Source organism: Streptopelia decaocto, assembly GCF_964273445.1.
Source record: "Streptopelia decaocto genome assembly, chromosome: Z".
In the NCBI taxonomy this organism is placed as follows: Eukaryota; Metazoa; Chordata; class Aves; order Columbiformes; family Columbidae; genus Streptopelia; species Streptopelia decaocto.
The window spans coordinates 65,527,351-65,551,388 of record NC_138657.1 but is presented as its reverse complement, the minus strand read 5'-3'; the positions used below and the strand labels follow the sequence as shown (position 1 = coordinate 65,551,388).

Here is a 24,038-nt window from a genome sequence, read left to right as displayed (position 1 = left end):
ACAGAAGGAAGACAAAATTATGGAATCAATTCATCATATGTTTCCACTGACATAATCAGCAATAATATGGTAAACAGTCACAGTAATTAAAAATTAGTATTTTTAGATGTCAAGTTTAACTGCTGTTCTTCCAGTCAACTTTGAGAGACAACAAACACTCAAATAATACAAGTTATAATTTTGCTGTTCTAAAGACTAGATGTCTCAGCAACTTGTTCACAACAGAAAAACCAAGGAATACATATCTTCCTTGTTTATTATGAGACACTTGGAATTTGTCTTGAACATATTTCTGTAACAAAATAAGGTTTTCTCACTTAGTATCACAACCTTTAGCGACACCTTCTTGTAATGCTTCTTACGAGTCTTCTTACATTACTCTACTTATTGGCTTTAAATTTCCATTTTGCTTCTTTGTAGGTCTTCATATGGAAATGATCACATCTCCTTTCCACTTCTCACCCCATCAGCCAAGCCCACCTCACCTTTTTCTGCATCTCCAAGTTACTAATTTCCACGTCTTCCACATGTGAAAACTGGATCTAGCACTTGTCATTCCTTTTATTTCTAGTTAAAACCCACAAATTCCTTATTTAACACTAAGAAGTTGTCAGTTAACAGTTTTGAGAGCTTTTACACTTAACCCTCAGAAACAGAAACCGTAAAATAAATCATTAGCACAACGTGCACATTGACTGCAGACACCTTACAGCCAAAGTCATGCTTCCACCAGCACCACTAGAAGTATCACAACTTACAGAGTGAGCACAATGAACCAGGCTGAATAAAAATGCATTTCATCACTATCACCATCAGCTGATCTTCAAACAATTTACAATCCCATCCAGAGTGCTACAGCTGCATGCTAAGTTTCAAAAAGAATCACTGGTCCACATCACAAGATAAGAATTGGATTATTTCATTTGTATCAAGGAACTAAATTAGACTCCTCAAAAGGTAAACAAATTAATTTTATATTCATAAGTAACAAATCAATTTGAATCATCCCACTGAGCACTGCAGGAACTATAAAGCCTCTTTAATTCACTTTGAGCACGCCATAACCATGCCAGCAAGTCCCTCCCTTCTGATAACTTACAGCCCAGTAAATACTACTGAATTTTGGAAGCAGTTGCATTTGTATTGAGCTGTAACTGGAAATGACAGATCTCAGTCTCCCTGATTGGTCACATTACACACAGAACAAACACATTCTGAGACTCCTCCTAAGGCAGGCCACCCAAACACCACTCCTGACCGGCTCCCAGAATAGATCATCAGACCACTGAAGGCATTCCTACAACAGCTCCAAATCCTGTTTCCCCCAAAGACATACTACTGTCAGGAACTTCCCACTATAACAGTGAGATTCACAACAAGCACAATCCATTTTAAACACAGCAGTATGGCCACACACCGTGCATGGAGCAACGGGTGCCCTGCACAATCCACTAGAGAGGCCAATGTGGGAACAGGTACACAGGTCTGCATGGTAAAAGTCAGCCAAGGGACTGTGCCAAGCGCTGTGCCATGGGGATGGGCCCCCCCAGCTGGAGAGGAGCGGCCACACCTGGACTAGGCTGTCTCACTGATAAGGCAGCAGCTCACAGGGAAGATGACCATGCTGGAAACACTATGGCTGCATCAGTACTGCTCTTGGGTATTGCTATTAAAGTAAGGCAAAGAGACATTTCTTCACTGACGGTTCATGCACTTGGTTTTGATTGCACTTGTGAAGGCTGGTAATGACAAAGTATTATGTGTTCATCGTACTGGAACTAGATGATCAACCAGTTTGCAAAGCATACTTCAAAATGTAGCTTACACTTCAGAAAAGCACCTACAATGACTGTAGTTCTAACCTCAAGACAGCAGGCAAGTATTAGGGCTTTACCCAGATGGAAGCTACTCTACTTGTTGGAAGTGTAACTGCAGGAAAAAAAATCAGATGTCAGGAAACTGCTCAGCATTTTAACAAGCTGAGCAACAAAATGCACACCATACACTTCGTGTAGAACTGTTGGCTCAAATGCCTGCATGACAGAGAAAACTTGAATTTTCTTACATATTTCCCATGGAATTGCTTATGTCAAAGGCCTGTATTTCACACTTTGACAAAAATATTCAAGCAATAAATGCATGCTACTACAGCTAGGAAGCATCTAATCAAAGACCTGGAGCCAGTGTTTGTTAAGACCCAGTTAGTTAGTTCAGTATGACCCTTTTTTTTTTTTTTGTGAACAGGAACAATTTTCCTGATGTAGTACGTGAATGAACTGGTTCAATGCATTCACAACCTACGTATGAACCAAGAACTGGACAAGCCTCCCTCATCCATTCTTTTGCACAAATATCAGAATGGATATTAAATGTAAGAAGCCAAGCCCTAGTGTTTCTGTATCCATTAACTAAACAGTGGCCAGAAACAGGCAAGTTTACCAGTTACTTATGGAATGCTTGCATTGCAAAGTCAGTTTTAAAGCAAGCTGTATTTAAAAACATTTTACTCATTGTCCTGGTTTGGGTTAAAACAAGACCAATTCTCTTTTAGTGAATTTTCTTTTCAGCTCAGTTCTTTAAAGTAACTGCATTTTTCGGAAGTTGGCTGCAGATTTTTCGGACACTGCTCACTCTGGAGCTGATAATGGCCAATTATGACAGTTTTACTTAGCTAACGGTAGGAATGGTATGCAGAAAGGCTCAGGTTCATCTTTTATTGCTACAGCAGTCAAGGTCTCTGATACATTTTTTTCTGTGGCATAAGTGAGAGGGGTGTACTTGCAGGAAGGGTGGACAGAACTGGTGACCCAAACCGACCGACAAGGTATCCCATGCCATCCATGTGATACACAGTATAAAGCCGGGAGGTCACGAGGATCTCGCTCTCTTCGCCCATGGCCAGCATCTAAGAGGACCCTGCCTGCAATCCTGATCCTGGTTCCAATCTATGCATCCCTGAATCCAGTTCCTGTCTACTGCAGAGTCCAGGACTTCTGGGTGTCTGCCCTGCAGCCTTGGCACCCTGCAAGCAGGGAAATTCAATGTTGGTTTTGTATATTCGGCATTATTTTCTCTAATTATTAGTATTATTAGTAAAACTTTTTAGCTTTCCAACTTGTAAGTCTCTCTCCTTTTTTCCTCCTATTCCCTTTCCTTAGTGGGGGGTGGGGGTTAATAGAGAGCATCTGCCACACTTCAGTGTTGCCCCGATATAAACAGTGACACATATGCTAAACGTGGTACAGTCTTCCCAAAATGGAGCACTTGGGTGTTCACGTTTCCCTCCAAAAGAAGCTTAACTGAAGCATCAAATACAAGTCCATGTAGCTGAAACTGCCATTTCCCACTCTCTGACAGGTTTCCTGTTTAGAAACAGAATGCATACTACGATACGAAACTGCTTAACCTAGTAAATAGAATACCATGAGTAGGAAGTACTAATACTATACTTCATTGCAAAAAAATCTCAGTGTTTGCAAGCAAATGAAGGGGAACAGTTCTTAGGAAGATAAACAGCATAAGACAAGATCATTTTGAGTGAAATTTCATATCTGCCAGTTAAAGTATCAGTTTTAATCATTACTTACTCAGCTCTGTGTGAAGTTTGGTCACAACTGCTAATTACCTAAAGCTCTGAAATGCAAGTATATTAATTTATAAACAAGAATCCTTGCCTTTTTCTTTTTTTCTTTTTTTTTTTTTTTCCTTCTCCTAGCAGCCTTCATTAAGGTGTCAGGTGGCACACGCAGGCCACCATGACTGTCAAGTTTCAACAAAGAAGGTTAACCGCTATTGTGCCATTCTGGAGAGGGCTATTTCTTGTTCAATACAAGCTTTCCATAGAAGAATACTAGCTGCATTTTTCAAACGTGGAAGATGAAATTCATGATCAATGCTAATCACAAACTGCATTATCATCAAGTCCTTAATACCAGCACACAGCCACATACTTTGCTGCAAAACTGGTTTTCATATGAGGCAACATGCAATGAACTGGTTTTCAAAAAATCAGTTAACTTACCCACAGTCTGAAACCATCATTCTATCTCTCACAATCTGTCTCCTCTACAACGAAGAATCTAGCAGGAGTCTAGCAGGAATCTTCTACAGGGTGAAGACAAAAGTCTGTATCTTAATAACTGGGTAAATTCCTGCCATATTCTTCCTGAGGGACTTCAGAAAAGTTTAATCACATGCAAGTTGCAGGATCATCGAGCCAGCAACTTTTAGGGTCTAAATAGACTCATTAGGATTTGTCCAGAGCCATACAGGACATCAAATCAAACCTCTGTTTCAAGTTCTCACTACATTAGCATTTTTCAAGTTGCAGAACTGTTTGGATGGTTGGATTTTGTAAAAGCACTTTGAACTTGAACATGGTGTTGACAGTTAATATTCTTCCTTGACAGAATCCTCCCGCCAGGGTGTCAAACTACTCTTTTCCAAATGATTCCAGGAACATATGCAACATCCTACATATTGCTGCTCTAAGTGGCAACGAAGTCCTCTGAATCAGCACGGACTTGAGTTTCACGAAATCAACAGCCAGCCGCAGAAGCACCAAGACATCAAGACAAGCAAGAAGGTGGAACAGAAGGTAACCTTTAGAAGATCTAGACTTGGCTCCTCTCTGTAAAGTTAGTGTAAGTGATTTAAGGATTGTCATGCCCATCTTTGAACACTCACGAGCAGCCATATTCTTTATATCTAGTAATTATGGATGTTACTAAGGAGCAGAAGAAAAGGACTCTCTAAATATATTTTCATGCTAAGTAAAATTGTTATTTGTAAGAACAACTGGGCAAACAGCAGATTATTTCACTTTGTCTAAGAACTTCGCTCCAGAATAATATTAATTCTCAAATACTGCTAATGATGAAAGTCATAGATGTTTTAAGAAATACCCCCATAATGCCCTTCAATGCATCCCAGCAGCAGAATGATTCTAGCTTTTGTTCCAATTTGATTTTAAAAATTCATAATTAATGTGAACAAAAAGGGAGGATTTTTTAAAACAATGTATCTCACATTTTAGGTCACTCAATCAATAATTATCAGTAAAAAATATCTCAGCTCTTGAGTGGCCCATTAAGAACTGCTATGAGATGTGCAGGATTTGCATTCATATGTGAGGTAATTTAGGGAGTCTAGAGTTCAGTGCTCATGGTTCATAGAAATCCCATCAAAATGGATCATTACTTAACCATGCTTCAGCACCTGTGTCTTCTTCTGAAAAACCTCCCAAAGATCCTGGGAGTTTTACCATTGCGTGTAGCCAGACATGCTGCTATCAGAGCTGTGCAGTGCTTCTGAAGAACCAAGCCTACCTAGGACTCCAATCAGCAAGACACCACCTATTCCCAAGCACTGCCAATAATTTCCTGGGAGGAACCTGTTTCCTACTGATAGCTAGCTGCAGAGAGCTCTGGATGCCTGGTTAGTAGGCTCGCTAAAGCAGACACAGGAAATGTTCTGTGTTTTGTAAAAGAACAAATATTGACATGGGAGGGACATATACTTGGATGTTGAAAAAGCACTTGAAAATCAGCACCCAGAAGCTGAAAGTAATTTAATCCAAGAGAAATTGTGCCCATCTAACTGCAGGTTGACTCTTTCAGTCACATGCAAGTCACTGAAAAATACAGCTAGTGCAAAAGCACAGGTGCTGCAGTTTCAAAGTCTACTGGCCAAATAGCTGCTTAGAGCTCAGTTACTGCATGCAATAACAGACCTACATAGCATAAATTATTCCATACACTTATTTTTGCTGGTATAGAAAACACTTCATAACCTAAGAAGCCCTGACATGACTGCACACTCCACAATAATTCCTGTGTTGAAGAAAACAGTGGTTCCTCCAATATCACACAGTACATTCTTGTACAGACATTCTTGTACAGTACATTTTTGTACAGACAAGCCAGGGCTAACAGACTGATGGAAATGAACAGGCACAAGAAGCAAGAACTGTGAGAAGACATGTCAAAGATAATTTATTTTACCAACACTTCACTATAAAGTGTTGACCACTTAAAGCTCATTCTTCAGCTTTCAAAACTCAAGGAAGATCTCATTATATGTCCTATTACAAGAATAGCTCCAAGATGACCTAAGTATTCAAGACTATAATATACTATTTACAGAGTAAGTCATTTAAAAGCATTTTAAAAACCTGAATTCTGAGCCCCAGCAATGTTACCTATTACGTTTTTTCCTATGAAAGACACTATTGAAGGGAGGGAAAAATGCCATTTCTCAACAAGCTGAGACTCAGCCTGCACAGACTTCAAACCTTTCCAAACTTGAGCTTCAAAACTGAGGAGCAAACTTGCACAGGTGTATCTCAGAGTTTTCATCTTTTTGAACACTTCCCACCAAAATAAACTGCTGTAGCAAAAGGTATAGCTATTCCACCTGTAATAACACTTCCCTTGTGCCAGTTCCTATATTCTTATGGCTATGTGGTCAGCTGGGTTACAGTACTGATGTAGCTCACTGCACAAATGTCTGTGTTGCAGCAGGCAACAGAAAAAAGCAGCCCCCGTCTTCGGTTGTTCCCATTTTTTTGGTGGCAAGCTCATTAAAAATGTAATGATCAAGATGTTGACAAAGAATACGGCTACAAAGATGGACAAAACAGTGCCTGTGAATCATTTATATGTACATGGAGGAAGAAGAAAAACCTGAAAGGAACTATGGATTTCAAGTTCCTCCCTCTTTATTCAGGTAAAAGCCATTATTCAAAACAAGTGATGTGGACTGCTTAAGTTAGCTAACTTGGTATCTGTGGCTAAAAAGCAAACAAACAAACCAGACTAGATACTGGAAATGTCAATATATCTTTGTATCTGGCAATCCAGCAACACTGATTGCATGTTTAAACACTGTCTCCCGAGACTGATTTTTTTCATGATGACTGCATCCAGCACTACTTGCCACCAGAGAAGCATGTCAGAATGCAGCATGTTGCCAGAAGCGTATTTGTGATGCAGTTCCAGAAAATCAATACAGTATTCAAACACAGTTCCATTACTTTGCAGAACGGAGCAGATGACATTCATACCACTACTGTGTAAGTACAACAGGCCACAACACTCCATGCTGTAAGGCCCAAGAGGAATAAAATCACAGCTCCCTCTATCCTTCTCTCCCCTCTAAACTCCCTGTCCTGAACACGATGCTAATTTTGGTGGATCTTACAAGGCTCAGCCTTGGAGAAAATAAAAACTAAAATACTTGCAACAGAATGGGGAAAAGAAACTTATTATCAAAATTAGATCTAAAAGTGGATTTTTCATAGTGCAATGCTTGCACACCCATTGGACCTTACCTTTAAGACTGAACACATCTAAAAAGCCTCACAAGTAGAACAGCTTGAACCCCTGAACTAGAAAGCATGCTCTTGCAAATTTCTATTACAGAAGGCTTTCACCTAATTAGGGCTTTTAAATACCATTTCAGCCTAACATGGTATCTTCAAAAAAAAAAAAGGGGGGGGGGGGGGGCGGATTGAGTACACGACTTTTGTGTTTACTTTAAATAACACAGAATACTTGTCCCTTTGTTCATTGTTGCACTTTCTTGCTACTAAGACTATAACCACACACATGGGGAAGCCTGAGACTTTTCTTGAGTGCAGGACTGTCTCAAATACAAAGGGTACACTGTTAAAACACAAGCATTTTTAATTTTTGTGTGCATATATATTTACTTACATGAGTTCCTCTCCAGATCTGGTCTCAGCCTCACTGACTATCTCTATACCACACTCACTCCCTTGCTAAGTACCTTTTGAACTATAACTTCTGGACTAGAAGAGACATCAGCTCTTGGTAATTAGTTTAGGCCTCAGGTTCAAAATTAAATATATCTTAAAGCATAGAAGAACTACGTTTCGAATCTGTATCGTTTGCATTGTTTAGATGGTCACTGATCTGAAGTACACTGGAAAACCATAGGCTCAGCTAAGATGATGTCCCAGACACCTATACTAATAAGAAACTACTGGTAAATTAGTGTTACCTCACAAGATAATGCTTTGTAGTAGACTAACACATGGACATAGATTTGGAAAGCTGTAATTTAAAAAGTGATCAGCTAAGAGCTTTAAATCAAATAACAGTCTTAAGAGACAATCATAAAGAATAAATGTTTTCCAACAAAATTCCCATAAAAGTGATTTCTGAATTCTGTGTACTTATTACTTCTACGAACTAAGCAGGCAGAAACACTCTAAAGCCAGTTAGGTGTAATTGCCTCCCCTGACTAGAAGTGCTGCCCTGTTACAGTATTTAACGACATTGCAATCTCTATGGCTTCAAGACTGCATATTTCCTCAAGCATTGGCTCAACATCTGGTTATGAGTCCTACAAAGACAACGAGAACTGTACTAGAGTAAGCACCATTTGGGAGATAGAAATCACAAGAACACATACACAAAGCATTCATCCCATGTTTGCCTCGAGACACTGAGAGTAAAAATAATCTCAACATGATGAATGTGAAGGACTGAAATCTTTATTTTCAGCAGAACTAGGATTTCACCCAAAGACCCAGTCTACATAATCTTTACAATGCATGGAAATACTGAAACAGATCAATCGCAACATTAAGGCACTACAATTACCTTCACTAGGCCAGCATGGAAATCATCCCCCAGGGTGTTCAGGACACTCATTTATGTGTTGCCAGGCCAGAGGAGCTGTTTCGGATTTCTCATGCTTATTTCATGGTCATAAAATGACTGTGACAAAAGATAATTTAAGCATTGCAGAGGTCTCCAAACATTGCCATCTGATAAAGTAGTTCACTACCCCTTTCAGGCTGATTTACATATGTCCATCTATCTAGGTGTTTATACCTTACTATTTTTTTCCAGATAATCAAGTTTGGTGGGTGTTATCTATAGTAAACAATGTCGATCTGTTTCTGTTACACTCTCCACGCTGCTACAGAAGACAGCATAAGCTACTCTGCTGCCATTGCTTTCACACAATAACCATCTAATTGAGATAGCAAGATGGCTAGGAACTGCAGTAACACTGAACTACTGCCAGGAAGCTGTACCTTCTGCTCTATTAACTGCAATATTTCTGTGTCAAAGAAGCACAGCTGATGGAACTCTTGCTGAGATGAAGTTTTGGGAGAGCTATCATTAAGCCTCGTGGGAGGGAAAAAGACAGGTTAAAGAACCTGAGTAAGGTCAAATTCAACTGTCATCAATGCTTCTGGCTCCCAACAGCTTTATAGTGTTCATGTCTTGTTACCCAGATAGAGAAACTGAAACATTTAAGGACAAGACTGTGGTTTGGAAATACCTAAAAAAGAAAGTCAACAGGCAGCAAACCAAAATCAATCTCCACGGCAAGACTGGTCTATCCCGTATTTTCAAACAGGCTAGATTTTCACATATTTTTAGATTTTAAAGCTCCAAATGGGCTTTGTGAAAATGATTACATCCTACAGTTTAGAATTAGCATGATTTGCCAATTTCTCTCTACAAAATGGGACCCCACATTCTGAGTGAGATGAGATCCTCCTTTAAATAAATGAATTTGACTAACTCTCCATCCTTCAAAAAGTGTAAGAATTAGGAGTGGATCAACAGCAACAGACATTTTCCCAACTGACAAAAACAAACAAACAAACAAAACCCAAACAAACAAACAAACAAACTTATTTCTAGGCAACTGCAACACTAATAAGTACATCCTAAAATATTGATCTTCCACAATATTCTCCGACCAACTTAAGAACCCTAGTATTCTAATTCTGCCATCTTGAACTGACACATAACCACTTTCATGAAGATAACATACTAAATATAATCCAACAAAAGTGAAGTGAAGCTGAAGTCTTTATAAAGATACCTTGATTAACGTGACATGACAGAGACAAGCACATCTTACAGAAGCTTTAACCTTGTAATTCCTTATCATTCAGGAAGAACGAAGGGAAAAGCTAGTAAGATAAATCTGGATACTCGTCCACAGCACAGAAGGCCATAAAGGAGTTATGCAGAGACTACTCATTAATAAATCAGAAATTAATTCAAGAAATAAAGTTTAACAGGACACCAACTTCTCACCCCTACCAGAATTCATGGCTGTGCACCTTCCATTCTATGTCTAGCATGAAGTGTATTCATTTCAGCCTAAGCAATGACTGCATCATCATCCACAAATACAAACCTCTAACTCCCCTACTCCAACTAAAAATAAAAGTAGTACCAATGAGCAGCAAAATATGGTGATGGTTTGCAGCTTTAACATGGAACTTACCTGGTCAAGGTATACAATAATCTAGGCTACCAATATACAACCTGAGTATGTTTACTTCAGATCTGTTTCTTGAGGATTTTTAATGTCGTCAACCTCTGCTTAAAGAAGACTGATTGAGAAATAATGGCAAATTCTGTATTTCTCAATACTGAGAATACAAGAGACATGTACTAGGACAGAACACACTGAGGTCATCTTATTTACACAAAAATCCAGGTTTTCCTACTAGAGAATGCTATATTCTGTGTGATCAACCCAACACAAGGGCCTGCACAATTAAATGGTTATATCACTCAATGGTGACTATTGATAAGAACTTCTTATATGCAACAGGGATGAGGAACTAGGCGAGGAGAGGCAGACTGGCAGGTGCTAGGGAAGCAAGAGTGGACATCCTAAATGCCTGGCCTGCACAATTCCCAGCACTTGATTCATTTACCTTCTCCTGTGACATGAGAGACACCCACAGACATAGGGGATACAACACTAAGAAGAGTGTCTCCTGAACTACTGCACTCTGTAGACCATTCTCCAGCTTCAAGTTTATCAAAACCATGTATTTAATGGCAGGACTGGTCCAGAGACCAGTCACCCACAGCTTGGTATCCACCAGATACGCAGTGCATAATTACCTGACTTGCCTGATAGCATTCAATGCACCAAGCAGACGAAACTACACTAGCCGAAGAACGAATTCTTCACTATAACAAATGAGGCTAAGAAAGCCACTGCTGGTTTGGCAAGCCAATTCCTCTCACCACCTCATGTTTTCTGTGTTCTGTCCATTGGAACAGGTAGATTCTCCGTCAGCCAGGTACTAGAAGCTCACTGTACGAGCTTATGCAGCGTAGAATACTCATTAAATACTGAATACAGTACACAGACCATCATGTGGCCAGGTAAACGGAGTATCAACCATTTTGAAGCTTGCTTCTAGAGCATTCAATTTCAATACCTTAGTAGAGTATCAGAAGACTACCGTCACAACTGCAGTCTTAAGACCCCTGTACACCTTGGTCTAGAAATACTGCCAAAATCCCTGGGCAACTGCATTTAGATGCCGACACAAAATAGCTACTGAATCAAGACTTCTGCTCTAAACACTAGCAAATGTCTGATACGCAACTGCAGATCCACAGAGCTGGTGCTGGCCCTGGCTTGGATGTGCTCACATTTAGAGATCAGGGAGCTTGCCAGTAATACATACCTACATTTCTAGGTTGGGCCATCTTGTTAGAAGATGGTCTGCAAAGGAACTCTATTTCGCAATACTTCAATGTGTACTGTCTATAGAGTACTCAAAATCTTACCCAACAAGTTTTGTCTTCTTGACCTCAATGTGCCAAGATACTACTCAAGTCACAGCACCAACAACTTCCGTATTTAGGATTATTTCAACTCCCTCTACAGATACAGATTTGTACTGTTTGCTAAGAAGCTATGACACTAAAATGCCAGCTGTATGGAAGCTGATGAAATGGGGGAGTCTTTTTTGTTTAAGTCAGGTTTTTGTTTCCATAACTGTTCAGTTTAATTCTAGAAAAAGAACACATGCTCTTCAACAGTTCTCTGTATGTGTAATATGATACACCTAACTGACGTATCTACAAACACAATATCCATTTTAAATACATGAGGTTTTCCATTATTTGAATTTTAAAAGCTACATAATTCCATATCTGCTTAACAGCTTTAAGAATACATCCCTAAAACACTGTAATATTATTTAGCCTTTTAGCAGGTGTTTGAAACACATGATCACTTTCTTGATAGCTGCAGGCTTGCATTTGTTCTGTTTGGGATGTCTTTTCTTTTCTTAATGGATGGGAAGACAAGAGGAAAATAAAACCTAGCCTAAGAAGTCATTCCTTCCTACGTCTTGTACAGTGAACCCCAATGACTAGGACAGAGCCAATGCTGCAGTTGTTACGGCCCCACATACAATTAAGTTAACAAACCACAGAATTCCATGTGTTCTTAATAGCTTGAGGAAATAGACACTTTAAACTTCCATATTAATCTACCAATTTCACATTTGAATTCCTGAATGACCATAATACAAAGGACTTGATTTGTAACTTTTATACTCTGAACTATGTCATAAAGTATTAGGAAACTAGCACGTTGCCAATGCACAAAAAGTCTGCCTCCACCTTGCAGTTAGTCAAATCACACCGGGCTTCTGCTGCTTTTGAACATGGATGAGTTTCCATTCCATTCAGAGGCTATCAGGCAATTCCAGCAGTACGGTTTATTTTTTTTTCATCTCACTACACAAATTACTAAGGATACCTGTGAAAACTTTCCACAGTTGTATCTGTGTCACTTTTTAATCTACAAATTTAGATGTAATCAGATTCATTTTAAAGATTTTATTCCTTCTCATTTCCTTAAAACCTCAAGCGGATGTCCCAGTTTACTAGGGGACCTGCTGTAAGGCAGATTTCCTTAGAGCCTTCTTCACTTTATTGGGAAATTCACACTTTGTTTTATATCCTCCGAAGACTCCAGAAGGGTTAAAAAGAGCCTTCGCTCCTCTGAAGTTTCACCTTGCCACACTGAGCTTAAAGCAGCCGTTCTCAGGACTGACCATCCCCTAACGACCCGGAGAAGGTCCTCGCGGTGGGGATCTGGAAGCCAAGGCGGCTCCTCCAGCGATCCGATGTGGCTACAGCGGAGGCAAACCTCTGCAGACCGTGATGCGCCCCTCACGGAGCGCGCTGCTTTTCTTTCACCGGGCTGATGCACAGCATCGATGGCAGCAGGATTCCTGCTCCTCCTGCGCCCCGCCGATAAAGCCACTCGCCTCCGTGCGCATTCGGCAGCGCCCGCCTGAACAGCAACAGCTGGCGCGGGCAGCCGCCTCCGCCCCCCGCCCCGGCACCAGCCCGGCTGCCCCCGAGATCCTTACCCCATGGCGGCCGGCGGCGCTGGGCACCGGCGGTGCCGCGCGGGCCGCGTCCCCGGGGCGCTCCTCGCCGCGCCGGCAGCTCCGCAGCCCCGTGGCGGCGGGCCGCTGCGCTGGGCTCGCCGCGCAGGCCCGGGGGGCCGCGCCGCCGGCTCGCAGCTGCCGGGCCGAGCGGGGCCGCCCGCGCCCTAGGGAGCGCCCCCCGCGGGCCGGGCTCCCATGGCTGCCGGCCCCGCCAGGCGCCCGCAAGCAGCGGCTCCGGCCCCCGGGCGGGCGGCGGCGACTCCGGAGGCAGACGGGTCCCCTCCTGCGGGCGGACGGGGAAGCGCTCGCCTTCTCCGCGAGGGGCTGGCGGCGGCTGTGGCGCTGCTGGCTGGGACGTGAGCGGTCGCCGAGGGCTCCGTGCGCCTCAGACGCGGAGCGGGATGGGGCAGGCGGTGCGCGCAGGGCTCCACGCCGCCTCTCCCGCTAGCACTCCCGCCGGCAGTGCGGCGGGCACCGACGCATTTTCGCGAGGAGGCAGAGCGAGCCGCAGCACCGGCGCTGGCATCGGGCTCCCGGCGTGAGGCGGCTAGCGGCAGGGCGCCGCGCTCCCCCGCTCCGCCCGGCCGCCCACCCGCGGCTGCGGAGGTACGTGGCGCCGCTCCTCCTTCCCGCGGCGGCGGGTCCGCTCCTCGCCGTCACGCCTTCTTCTGCAGCGAGCGGGCGGGCATCGTGCTGGGGCGCGGCGGGTCGGTCACTGCCAGCGGGCGGCGGGAGGGGCTGCAGCCGCCGAGCCCGCGCTCCTCTGCGGCGGGGCCGTAGGCTCAGCCCCGCCGGTGGGACGGATGGAGGGAGGGAGCGAGCGAACGAGCGAGCGCCGCGCCAGGCGTGCCCGGCTGCTCCGACGCCCCCGAGCCGCTGCCTCTCCCCGCTCACATCCCCGGCTCCGCCTCACACCTCCGCCACCGCCCGCCCAGCACCGCGCGGTGGGCACGTCCCGCTCCTCCCGGGGGAAGGGGAGGATGCGCCGCGCCCTACAGCGCCCCGCGCGCGGCCAGCCCGCTCCTCCTGGCGGCGGCACCTGCTCGCTCTGCCTCCATCCTCCGCCCGGGCCCTTTAAATAGCGCACGTCACCGCGCTCCCCTACGCACCGACGTCACGCACCGCTCCCGGCGCTGACGTCACCGGGGTGCGGGGGATGATGTCACGGCGGTCCACGCCGCCGGAAGCTCTTCCATAATAGGGCACAGCGGCGGGGGGAGCGGGCGGGGCGGGCTCGGGACCCGCCGCCTCCATGCGCCTCCTCGCGGCGCCGCTGGCCGGGCCGCCCCTCCCGCCCCCGCCCCCTGCGGCGCCGTCTCCACGGCAACGCCGCGCGCGCCCGCCGCCGCGCCCCGCGCCCGCCTCGGGTGGCGCCCTGCGGCCCGGCGGGGGAGCCGGCAGGGAGCGCCGCCGCGCGCCGCGCCCAGGGGAGGAGGCGGGGGGCGCGGGGGGCGCGGGGGGCGCGGGGGGCGCGGGGGGCGCGGGGGGCGCGGGGGGCGCGGGGGGCGCGGCTGCGGCAGCCGCCCGTCCCGCCGCCCTGGGAAAGGCAGCGGGTCCCCGGGTCCCGCACGGCGGCCTCCTCCTGCTCCGCGAACGCTTCTAACGCGACGGCGTTGCTGACTCAACGGGAAGGGAACACAGCAGCCATTCCGAAACTGCCCCATAAGTGTAGATTCCAGCACGTCCATGCTAATAGTATTGCGAAGAAACAGCGCTGTGAGCTTGCCAGATCCTACTGATTTGGGCTCAGTCCTTCCGTGGTAGCACACGAACAGCACACATTGCTGCTTCTAACCCAACGGGGCAGCCCAAGCTCCAGCACCCCCTACTACCTTGGTGGGCACCTACCTCATCTTAGGTTCAGTAAATACTTCCATTAACTCTCCAATTTTTCCTAAATATATAAATGTCAGGGATAACTGCTCCTCGGCAATGCCAGTGGCATTGGGGTAGCCCAGGTGGAACATGCATCCTAGCTCTTTGATACTTCTAGGACCACTTCCAATGTCTTCATAATATTTTCCTGCATAAGCGATGTTGTATTCACCAGAGGCATATTAAACTATAGAGCATAACCAGGAGATATCAATAAGATATAAGATGTCAATCCCCACATAAAAATGGAAGAAGACACAAGTTTTACTGAGACATGTTATGGTGGTGTAAAACATGACAAAACCAACGACGTTATGCTCACAGCTGTTGCTTTAACGAAAGGTTGGTTGTCCTCTTGGAAGATAATGTACTACCTGGGATGAAGTGCATCCCAGGAAGAGGCTGCAGTGAAATATAGCAAAAGGATTTACCTAACAATCTGATCTCTCCAGACTAAAAGTATTTTTCAAAAGTTATTTTAATTCACACATGCATGTGTTTTACAGACCCTTGCTTCAAAATTTTGACCTATAAAAGTAATTAGCTATGGGAAGAGAGAAGATGACAAACTAAATATCAAGGGAAACCATCTCCAAACAGAAGCGTAAGAAACCTAGCATGAATCATTCCTAGCAGTGGCAGTGAGGCAGACAGCCTCGCAAGGAAGAAAACAACAGCTTCCTCAGTTTCCCATTTCTCACACACTACCTGATAACCTAAAGTAAAAGAACTGAGCTACAAAGGCTTTAGACCGAGTGGCAACAGTCCAAGGTTTGCTGTGGGCAGCGCTCAGAACACACACAGTTATGATGAGGCTGCATTACTTTCCTGGGCTGCCATTGTCATTTCTCAGTTGGGTTTCGCATGCTAACTCTGAAACATATGAAGCTCTATGTATTTTCCACTAAAAAATCCAGTTAGATGCACAGGCTTCTATCCATAAAACTGAGGCAGTCCCCAGTGTTTGTGGAGGAGATGAAGATCCACAACAGTTCCTTTTCCATATAAGTGCGATAAGAGTGAAAGAGACTACAACAAAAATAATTTGGACTAGGCAATTGTAAACAACAGCTTATAAATACTCTTTGATGTCAAGTAGCTAGGAGCCTAGATTCATTAGGTTCTCTAAGTCCCGCATGCTATTTTGCGTGCAGTAACCACAGATCAAGAGCAAAGAAACTAAGGCTCTAAATCCACATATGAGTAACTCTTGTTGCATCATTTTTGTTCTTTCAGCTCAAGCTCACACACTAATGCAAATGCTTTAGTATCTCATTATGTCCAATGTATTTTGTTTAGATATCACAGAGATGGCTCCATCTGTTGCTGCCTTTCAACTTGTTCACAAATTTGGCTTGCATTAAGTATGTTTTCCCACCATATGGGTGCAAAACCAGAAATCCCTGAGACTGCAGATAAAAGAAAAAAATGTAAAAGAAACTAAACATATACTTAGCCCTGAGAGGAAGAATTGCATGTTCACTTGAGAATGAGAGGTGTGAATTGATTCAGGGGTAAAGAATCACTGCTATCTCCAGAACAGCCCCGTGTGGGATACCGAGAGTGTCTTCACCAACTTGTGAAACACCCTGCACGTTTCATCCTCCTCTATAATAAATGAGGAGTACTGGGACAGGTAAGATCCTGGGTGAAGAAACAGAGCTGTAGGGACAAAGAAAGCATTGCTCCAAGTAAATCTCATGGTTCATCTTTATTTCCTCTTAATTCTTCATTTAAACAGTGTTAATTCATTATTACAGTTAAATGTAGAAGCTCCACAGAACTGATTCCTTCCCTTCCATATTTATTGTTGCTGTTCCTTCTGGTCTGAGTGAGCTTTGTCTAAGCCTTAAGCTTTGTCTCAATTACACCCTTTTACAATTTTGATCAGTTTCCAGGTTGATTTGGTTGAGTTAACCTTACTTGTCCTCTGGAAAAAGACTTTGTTTATGCTTGCCAAGCCTACTGAAATCACTCCTCTGTCTTGCCATTTCCTAAATTAATATATTATACAAAAACATGGTGATATCCATCAGGTAAGACTGAACTGTACATGCAGATACAAAGAAAGCAAGGTAGGAAATTAAATCATAGACATTAGCAGGAGAAACGATACACAATAACCTCATCTTGAAGACTGAGCTAATATAACAAGGAGAAATTTAATAGTGATGACAAGAGGCTCAGATCTAAGTTGGTTGTTTGGGGGTTTTTTCCCCTGCTGTTTTGGAACACTTCTTTGTCTAGAGCTCTCTGATGGAGGCAGTCTTGAGCTGTAGAGCGTGCTGCCTGATGGAAACCGTGAGCAGCTCAGTGGCTGTTGCTCCACAAAGACACCAAGCAATGCCACAATCAGATGAGATGGATGGCTGCAGGGAGGGTAAAGCACAGGGTGGTGCAGGAGAGAGACCGTCATTTGTGGCTGTGAAGGAGCATATTCCTGGCATGTATATTCATAGCCAACAATCGAGCTGCCAAACCCTGTTCTGACACCCTTGCTGTGAATGGCCAACCAGCTGGGGCAACACCTGTAAACTTGGCAGCCGTAGGGATACCTCTGAAAGGTGGGTTGGGTTCAACCTCCTGGTGGGACACCTGTAGAAGGAAAAAAAACAGATGGCTGTGCTGTCTGAATCTCAAGCCTGCTGTGTATTGACATGGCCATTGGCCTGGCCAAAGTCCTGGAAAAGCAGCAGAACACAGCTGGAAAACCAAGAAGCACCACAAGGGTCTGAATTTTGCCTGAGCTTCCGTAGTACTTCTGTTTTCTCCATGCAAAACCAGATGGGTCGTGGTTGATTGTACATTGATTAGGAGCTACAGTTTCCATAGAAAAGACTAACATGCTTGTAAGATGGGGAAATCCCATTTCACCAGATAAAGTGCTGAAAATATTTAAAATCCAATTCCTTGTTCATCTCTAGTCAGCACATTAAAAAAAAAAAAAAAATCTAGCTGCACCAAACCCAGAGAGAAACTCTAAGGATATTTAGGGAACCTCAGAGCCATTATTTGAGAATAGAAAAATTAAAATTGTCTGGTTTGGTTTATCAAACTAAAATCCAGTACAACATACTATTATGCTCTCCAAGTATTTTTGTGTGAGGCTAACACAAAAAAAGGGAGAAAGAAGATGTAAAAAAGGGGCAAAAGAATAAATGAGCATGAAGGTTTTTGATCTTCAAGAAGCTGGTACCTTCAAGAGCAGCCTTCCAAAACAGGGACTGGGTGCAAAAGAAACAATGATTGAAAAGTAACCACAGATGGCAGCCATCACTGCTTCCATGTGGGAGGAGGTGAAGGTATCTGGAAGGACAGACATCCTTCGTCTAGCAGTTTGCAGCCTGCAGACACGGCTTCCTCCAGGGCTCGAGGCTGGGGTACTACTGCTGCTCTTTTACATCAGCTGCCGTTTGGTTTAATACCAGATGGGTATAAATTCCAAAATCCCTAAGGAAACAGAGGATGTTTATTGCCTTCAAAGATGAGGGAGCCAGCAACTCACACTTCCCTCACTTCTTGTGCATTGCTGCTATTTTGTGTCTCTTCCTTCCTCCTACTCCTTTATGCCTTTTCCTTGCCCTCTTTTCTTCTGTCTAATCACAAATCTCTATCCCCACACACATGCTTCTTTCAGTGTGTGGGATCATTTCTCCATCATTTTCTCTTTCAGGATCTGCATTTAATTTATAAATAAAGTAGAGAAAAGGAGGGGGAAAGAGTAAATGGCATCCTCTTCGCTGAGCCCAAGGTTTCTCTCTGCATTTTTATAAGTCTAGAAAAATCATCATTGTCATATTAGGTGGTCCTGGAGGGATTCTGGAGAAATTTACATTCATCGTTTCTCCTGAAATAGATGAAGAAACCTAAATGTTGTCTTATACTCAAGTAAATGTGGAACTCTCAAACTAAGACTAGATTTGTTTTTGAAAGGAACTGTATGACATAATTCCCTGAGATGCCTTGTGGTCTAATATTTCTATCTCTGTCCTGTTGCCAGTGAATGCTGTTTTTCCGGCACCCACTTCCAACATTTCATTGTCTTACCACCAGAAATAGATCGCACATCTCCTACACAGCTCTGTGGCACTACACCCCTACAGGAATTTATTAAAGATACTGAGCCCTGAGTAATGCTTTAACCTCTTAGTCAGGTTTGTCAGTGGCTGTTATTTCCTCCAGAGTTTCTTCTGACCATACAGAAATCACAGTTTATGCCAGCAGAGTGATTATGTCAGCTCGTAATTTCTGTGCAATTACTCCAAGTTTATCTAAATACATCACTCAGCTTTGCTTCCCCAAATCCTTGCAGATATTTTTGCTGTTTCAGCTGAAGATGCTAAAAATATTGTAAAAAAAAAAAAAAGAAAAAAAAAAGAAAAAAAAAGGTATTTTTTACTTATGCATTTTGGAATGTAGCAATAAATAGCATTGTGAATCAGAAACCTCTTCAACGGGATTCCTTTCTTGGCAAAACTTTACTTGCACACAGTGAGTTTTTTTCTAGTGTGTCCTCTGTGGATCACATACTAATTAAAAAAGTTTTTTCAGTCATATTTACATTATAGACAAAATGGTCTGTGTTTTCAGAAAGAGTAAGTCATAGCAATCATACAGTATTTTTCTTCTTGATGACTCCTACCAAACCAGACCAAGTTGATTTCTAGTAGAAACAACAAATTCCAAACATCATCCATGATTTCTGTATCCGTTCTTCCTATCTTTTAAGTATTAGGTTAATATTTTTATGTCTCAGGGTCTGAAAGCTGGTAGTGTATGAAGTACTCATTCACTAGTGAATACAAGATTGCCTTGGAATAATCAGCTTCTGTTTTTAGCAGTTCTCTCCTACTTACTTTTTAGAAGTTCTTGTAGACATTCTAACAATAGCATCTGTGAATATTTGAAGAAATTGCTTAATTTTCTGCCTGAGTTTTCCTTCTTAGAGGTAAGTTTCTCTGAGAATATGAAAAAGTAAGATTTGGAGAAAATCAAGCTGTATTTCTGTACATCTTTCCATGAATAACATCCGGAATTTCCATCTATTTCCACAGTGTTTCCATGCACCTGGAGTTCAGCTGCTGCTGAGAATGAAGTCTTAGCATATACTTTTCTTCTCCATGTGAGAAAATTTTGGCCAGCCTTTGGGAAGCACTAACATCTTCATGTTGTCAAGCAGAAAAATGAAATTTGGCCATGAACATTCCAAATATTTATTTATTTACTTATTCCCACATTTAGTATTCTTCCATTCCTATGGCAGGGTGGTCCAATTTACAACAGGCTAAACTTCAAAAAACAAATTACTTCTCAGACACACTTGGGAAGTTACCTACAAATCTCTAAAGACTGCTCCCTTGACATTCTGCAGCTCAGGATTAAGAGAGAACACAACTTTGAGTCTGGAGCCAGATTGATAAAAAGTCAGACCTGCTTTTCAAATTATGGGAAAACAGAAATCCAAGTGGAAACCATGACTAAGCACCAGACAGAGAAATGGCAAGCAAAGGAGTGGGAACCACTGAACTAAGAATGAAACAGAGATCAGATGAAGACCCAGGGCTAAAATCCAGTAAGAGAAGCTTGAAAAAGGTTAACAGACAGGGAAACTGATTGAATGAAAAACTAGGATGAAGAAGCTGGAGGGCAGAAGGGAGGCTTCAGACCGGTAGGGCAGTGATTAGAGAAGTCTGATGTTTAGAAGCTGGAACTGCCAAAGTTAAATACAGAGCTGAGGAGTCAAAAGAGCAGAGGGTGAGACCGTGTGTGACAGAGGGGACAGAACTGTTCAGATCTGATGGGTGAAACTGGATGGGCAGTGTGCTCAGCAGGGAAGGGCAGGGCAGGCGCTTGCTCCAGATGCAGGTAAAGGACCCAGCATGTCATTCTTCTGCTGTCAGAAGACAGCAGTGAAACCAACAGGCTCCATCTGCATTTCACCCCTCCAGAGCTGGCTGTGTAACAGTGGTAAACTGTTAGTTGGACTAGTTATTCTGAAGAGACTGAGTAACAACATGACCCCATCCTGCTGGTGGCCCACCTGGGACCATATGGTGCCACATGGTGGGACTTGTCTTTCATGGTTCAGCTTCCAAGGACATCAGAGATCGCACTGAAATTTTGTATCATTAAACTGTCCCGGGTTAGAAATTCCATGAGGGAGGATACACTGGTAACTTGTTAGTATCCTTGTGTATATACACATTATGACAAAGTAACTACATGACCATAGTTGGGTTTTGTTGTTTTTTGTTTGTTTGTTTTTGGTTTGGTTTGGTTTTGGTGGTTTGTTTTTTTTTTTTTTTTTGCACAGAATTTCTAACTCATTCAGTGAATAGGATGGATCTGCTTGGTAGACAATCTGCAGTGAAGGAAAACCTTCCTCTAAAGAGCCCTGTGAATTGCATTACTTGGAATGTATGCATGTCCTAGTGGAAACTTTGTCTCTACTTGTGGGGAACAAATGTCTTGTGCTGTAAGGCTCCAAGAAGAGCCACAGAAGTAGGTTTTAAGTGGAAGAGAAAGAGAAATTAAATGAAAGACAAGATTATTTTACATTTATAGTAGCTGATTTCTGTTCAGGGGAACCTAAACCCTCCTTGCTACAACACCTGTGTAATTCTAGCTGAGGGACGACTTTAAAGTTGGCATGAATGTTCTCCATCGTCTGGGAGACAAAAAACTTTTGGAACAGTAGCGTTTAGGATGGTTAATAGGATTTTTGTTTCAACAGACTGAAGGATATATGAAGTGAGCCTAATACATACATGCAAAGCAGCTGAATTAAAATTACACCAGCAACCTCATTCTTGTCATGTCCTAACCTTGAACACTTGCCTTTACAGTTGGATTCTGTTGGGTGTCATTTGGCACAGTTCTTTCTACGTCTAAGATTACCTTTCTGCCTTAAAATTCACTGGGTCCCACTTGATACTAATGCAGACACTCCGCTACGCAGCAGCTGACCATGATATGTAGTCTGGAAGATAAAACAGGACAGGGTTTTCTGAGAGATGCCCCAGGGAAGATCCCCTTCCCACCCTGCTCTCTCCTGCCATTTGCCCTGTCAGTTTCGACAGCAGATTCACTTCACAGGAACTATTCAAGCCACAGGAAGCCACCTTGTGTAACTGTGTCTTTGCCTTACGGGAAGCACCACCAAGAGCTCGACTCGCTCTTTCAGACAACAGAAGGATAAAAGGCTGAGCTGGAAGGCCAAACCTGATTTTCAGAACCAGCACATTAATTAACAAATTAATTAACATAGATCCTTGCACTTGCCACAGCAGGAAAGCTAAAACTTGTGAAGGAAGCAGTTGCCAATGAAAACTAGATACAAAGATTTTACATTACCTGAACATCATACTCACCTGTTCTATTATTAATACTTCCTAGAACTATATTTACTATTACCCAAACAGTGCTGCCAGAAGTGCAACAGTAGTTTGAGAAACAAAAATTATTGATGTTCATTTTAACATCTGTCTCACAGTGCATCCTTTTATTTATACTATTTTGATTGCAATCTTCTAAACTTTAATGAACATACTGAACGTTTTAGTTGCAGGTGTGCCTCTCCTGAAACAGATTCTCCCAGACATCATACAAATTGCTGTCATGGACAGAAGACTTTCTTTGAGCAACGTACAATATAATTTACCACACCCCTCAAGATACCAAAGATGCCAGCTTGCTGCCATGTCTCTCAGCCTGAGGTTCCTAATGTTCAACATCTGGCCATTCCTTGTATTTCAATCGAGCCAATGGTTAATTAAAAGAAGGCAGAGCTTCATATAAATCTGCCCCTTTAGCAGGCAGATACAGGAATTCTGAATTGGGCTGAAGAACTGTCATGTTTGTAGACTAATACAAACTTTGCAGAGGCTTCATGCTGCTCACCAAGTTGTTGGGAAGGCAGCTGGAGGAGAAGGAGCAAGAGCTATGTCCTGGGAAGTGCAAGATGAAGTGCTGGAAGGAACACTGTGCATTAGTAAAGCACTAATGCTGTATTTTCATGCTTTGGTGAAGAAGTGTACCATCATCCTGGTTAAACTTCTATGAAATACCATTTTAAGTTTATATCCTGTAAACTGTCTGTGTTTCCTAAGATTTTGCTGTTCTTGTTATGATTTCTGTAATGTGATGGCCATGTCATGCAATTCTAACTCAGAAAAAGCACTTTTTAATACCTTGACCAATAAGGTACCCATAATGTTATTTTCTAGCTACACATCATACAGTCACCTTAATATTAGAGTGCAAGATACAGCCAGCCACAGCTAATGCCTGATTTCTAATGTTTGTTGAGTTGTCAGTGCAATTATTTTGTATTATAAATAACAGTCAGTATAATTAGAATTCACATAATAAAAGGAGAACACCTATATAGAGCTGTATAAAGAGGAAGTAATTAAAACCATAATATACTACCTACCTAAAGGTGTAGAGTTAAGGTTTCCATGGTAACCTTAACTCTGCATTTCCTGCCTTTTGTGATTTCAAAAGCTCAGCTTCAGTGTTGCTTTACTATAGTATTTCACACCGAATACTTTTACCAATAGAAGGATTATTTTGAAACCTGGCATTTCTAGGGTTCCTAATACTAACCCAGTTTGCACAGCAACATTATAAATGATTCAGAAGAAACTGTACTAATACATAGCTTGCAACAAAGACTGAACTTGCCTCAAGCTGGTGTAATGTATTATGGATATGTGGTAGCCTCTTCGTAGATAAGGTGCTGGCTTCCTTTTGGGTCCCTGTTTCATCTCCTCTATTACACTGGCTAAGCAACTATCTGTCCTGAAAAACGCCAGATTAAAACTGAAGGCAAGAAGCAACACATCTTTACTTTATTTGGATTGCAACTCATTAAAGAACATACACCAAGTGCACCTGGTTGTGAAAAAAGCAATGCTGTGGATTACTGCTGCATTAGACAGAATTGCTC

At 43.0% G+C, this 24,038-nt stretch overlaps 1 protein-coding gene across 1 annotated transcript in view; it reads right to left on the bottom strand.

Annotated features, from left to right (window-relative positions):
• HOMER1 (homer scaffold protein 1) overlaps positions 1-13,319 on the bottom strand; it is a gene marked incomplete at its 5' end in the record, with an annotated part of 92,551 nt that extends 79,232 nt beyond the window's left edge. The window contains one exon of the mRNA XM_082074437.1: positions 13,193-13,319. Within this exon, the coding sequence (XP_081930563.1) occupies positions 13,193-13,197 (5 nt within the window). The remainder of the gene's footprint in view (positions 1-13,192) is intronic.
• Between the last annotated feature and the right edge of the window lie 10,719 nt (positions 13,320-24,038).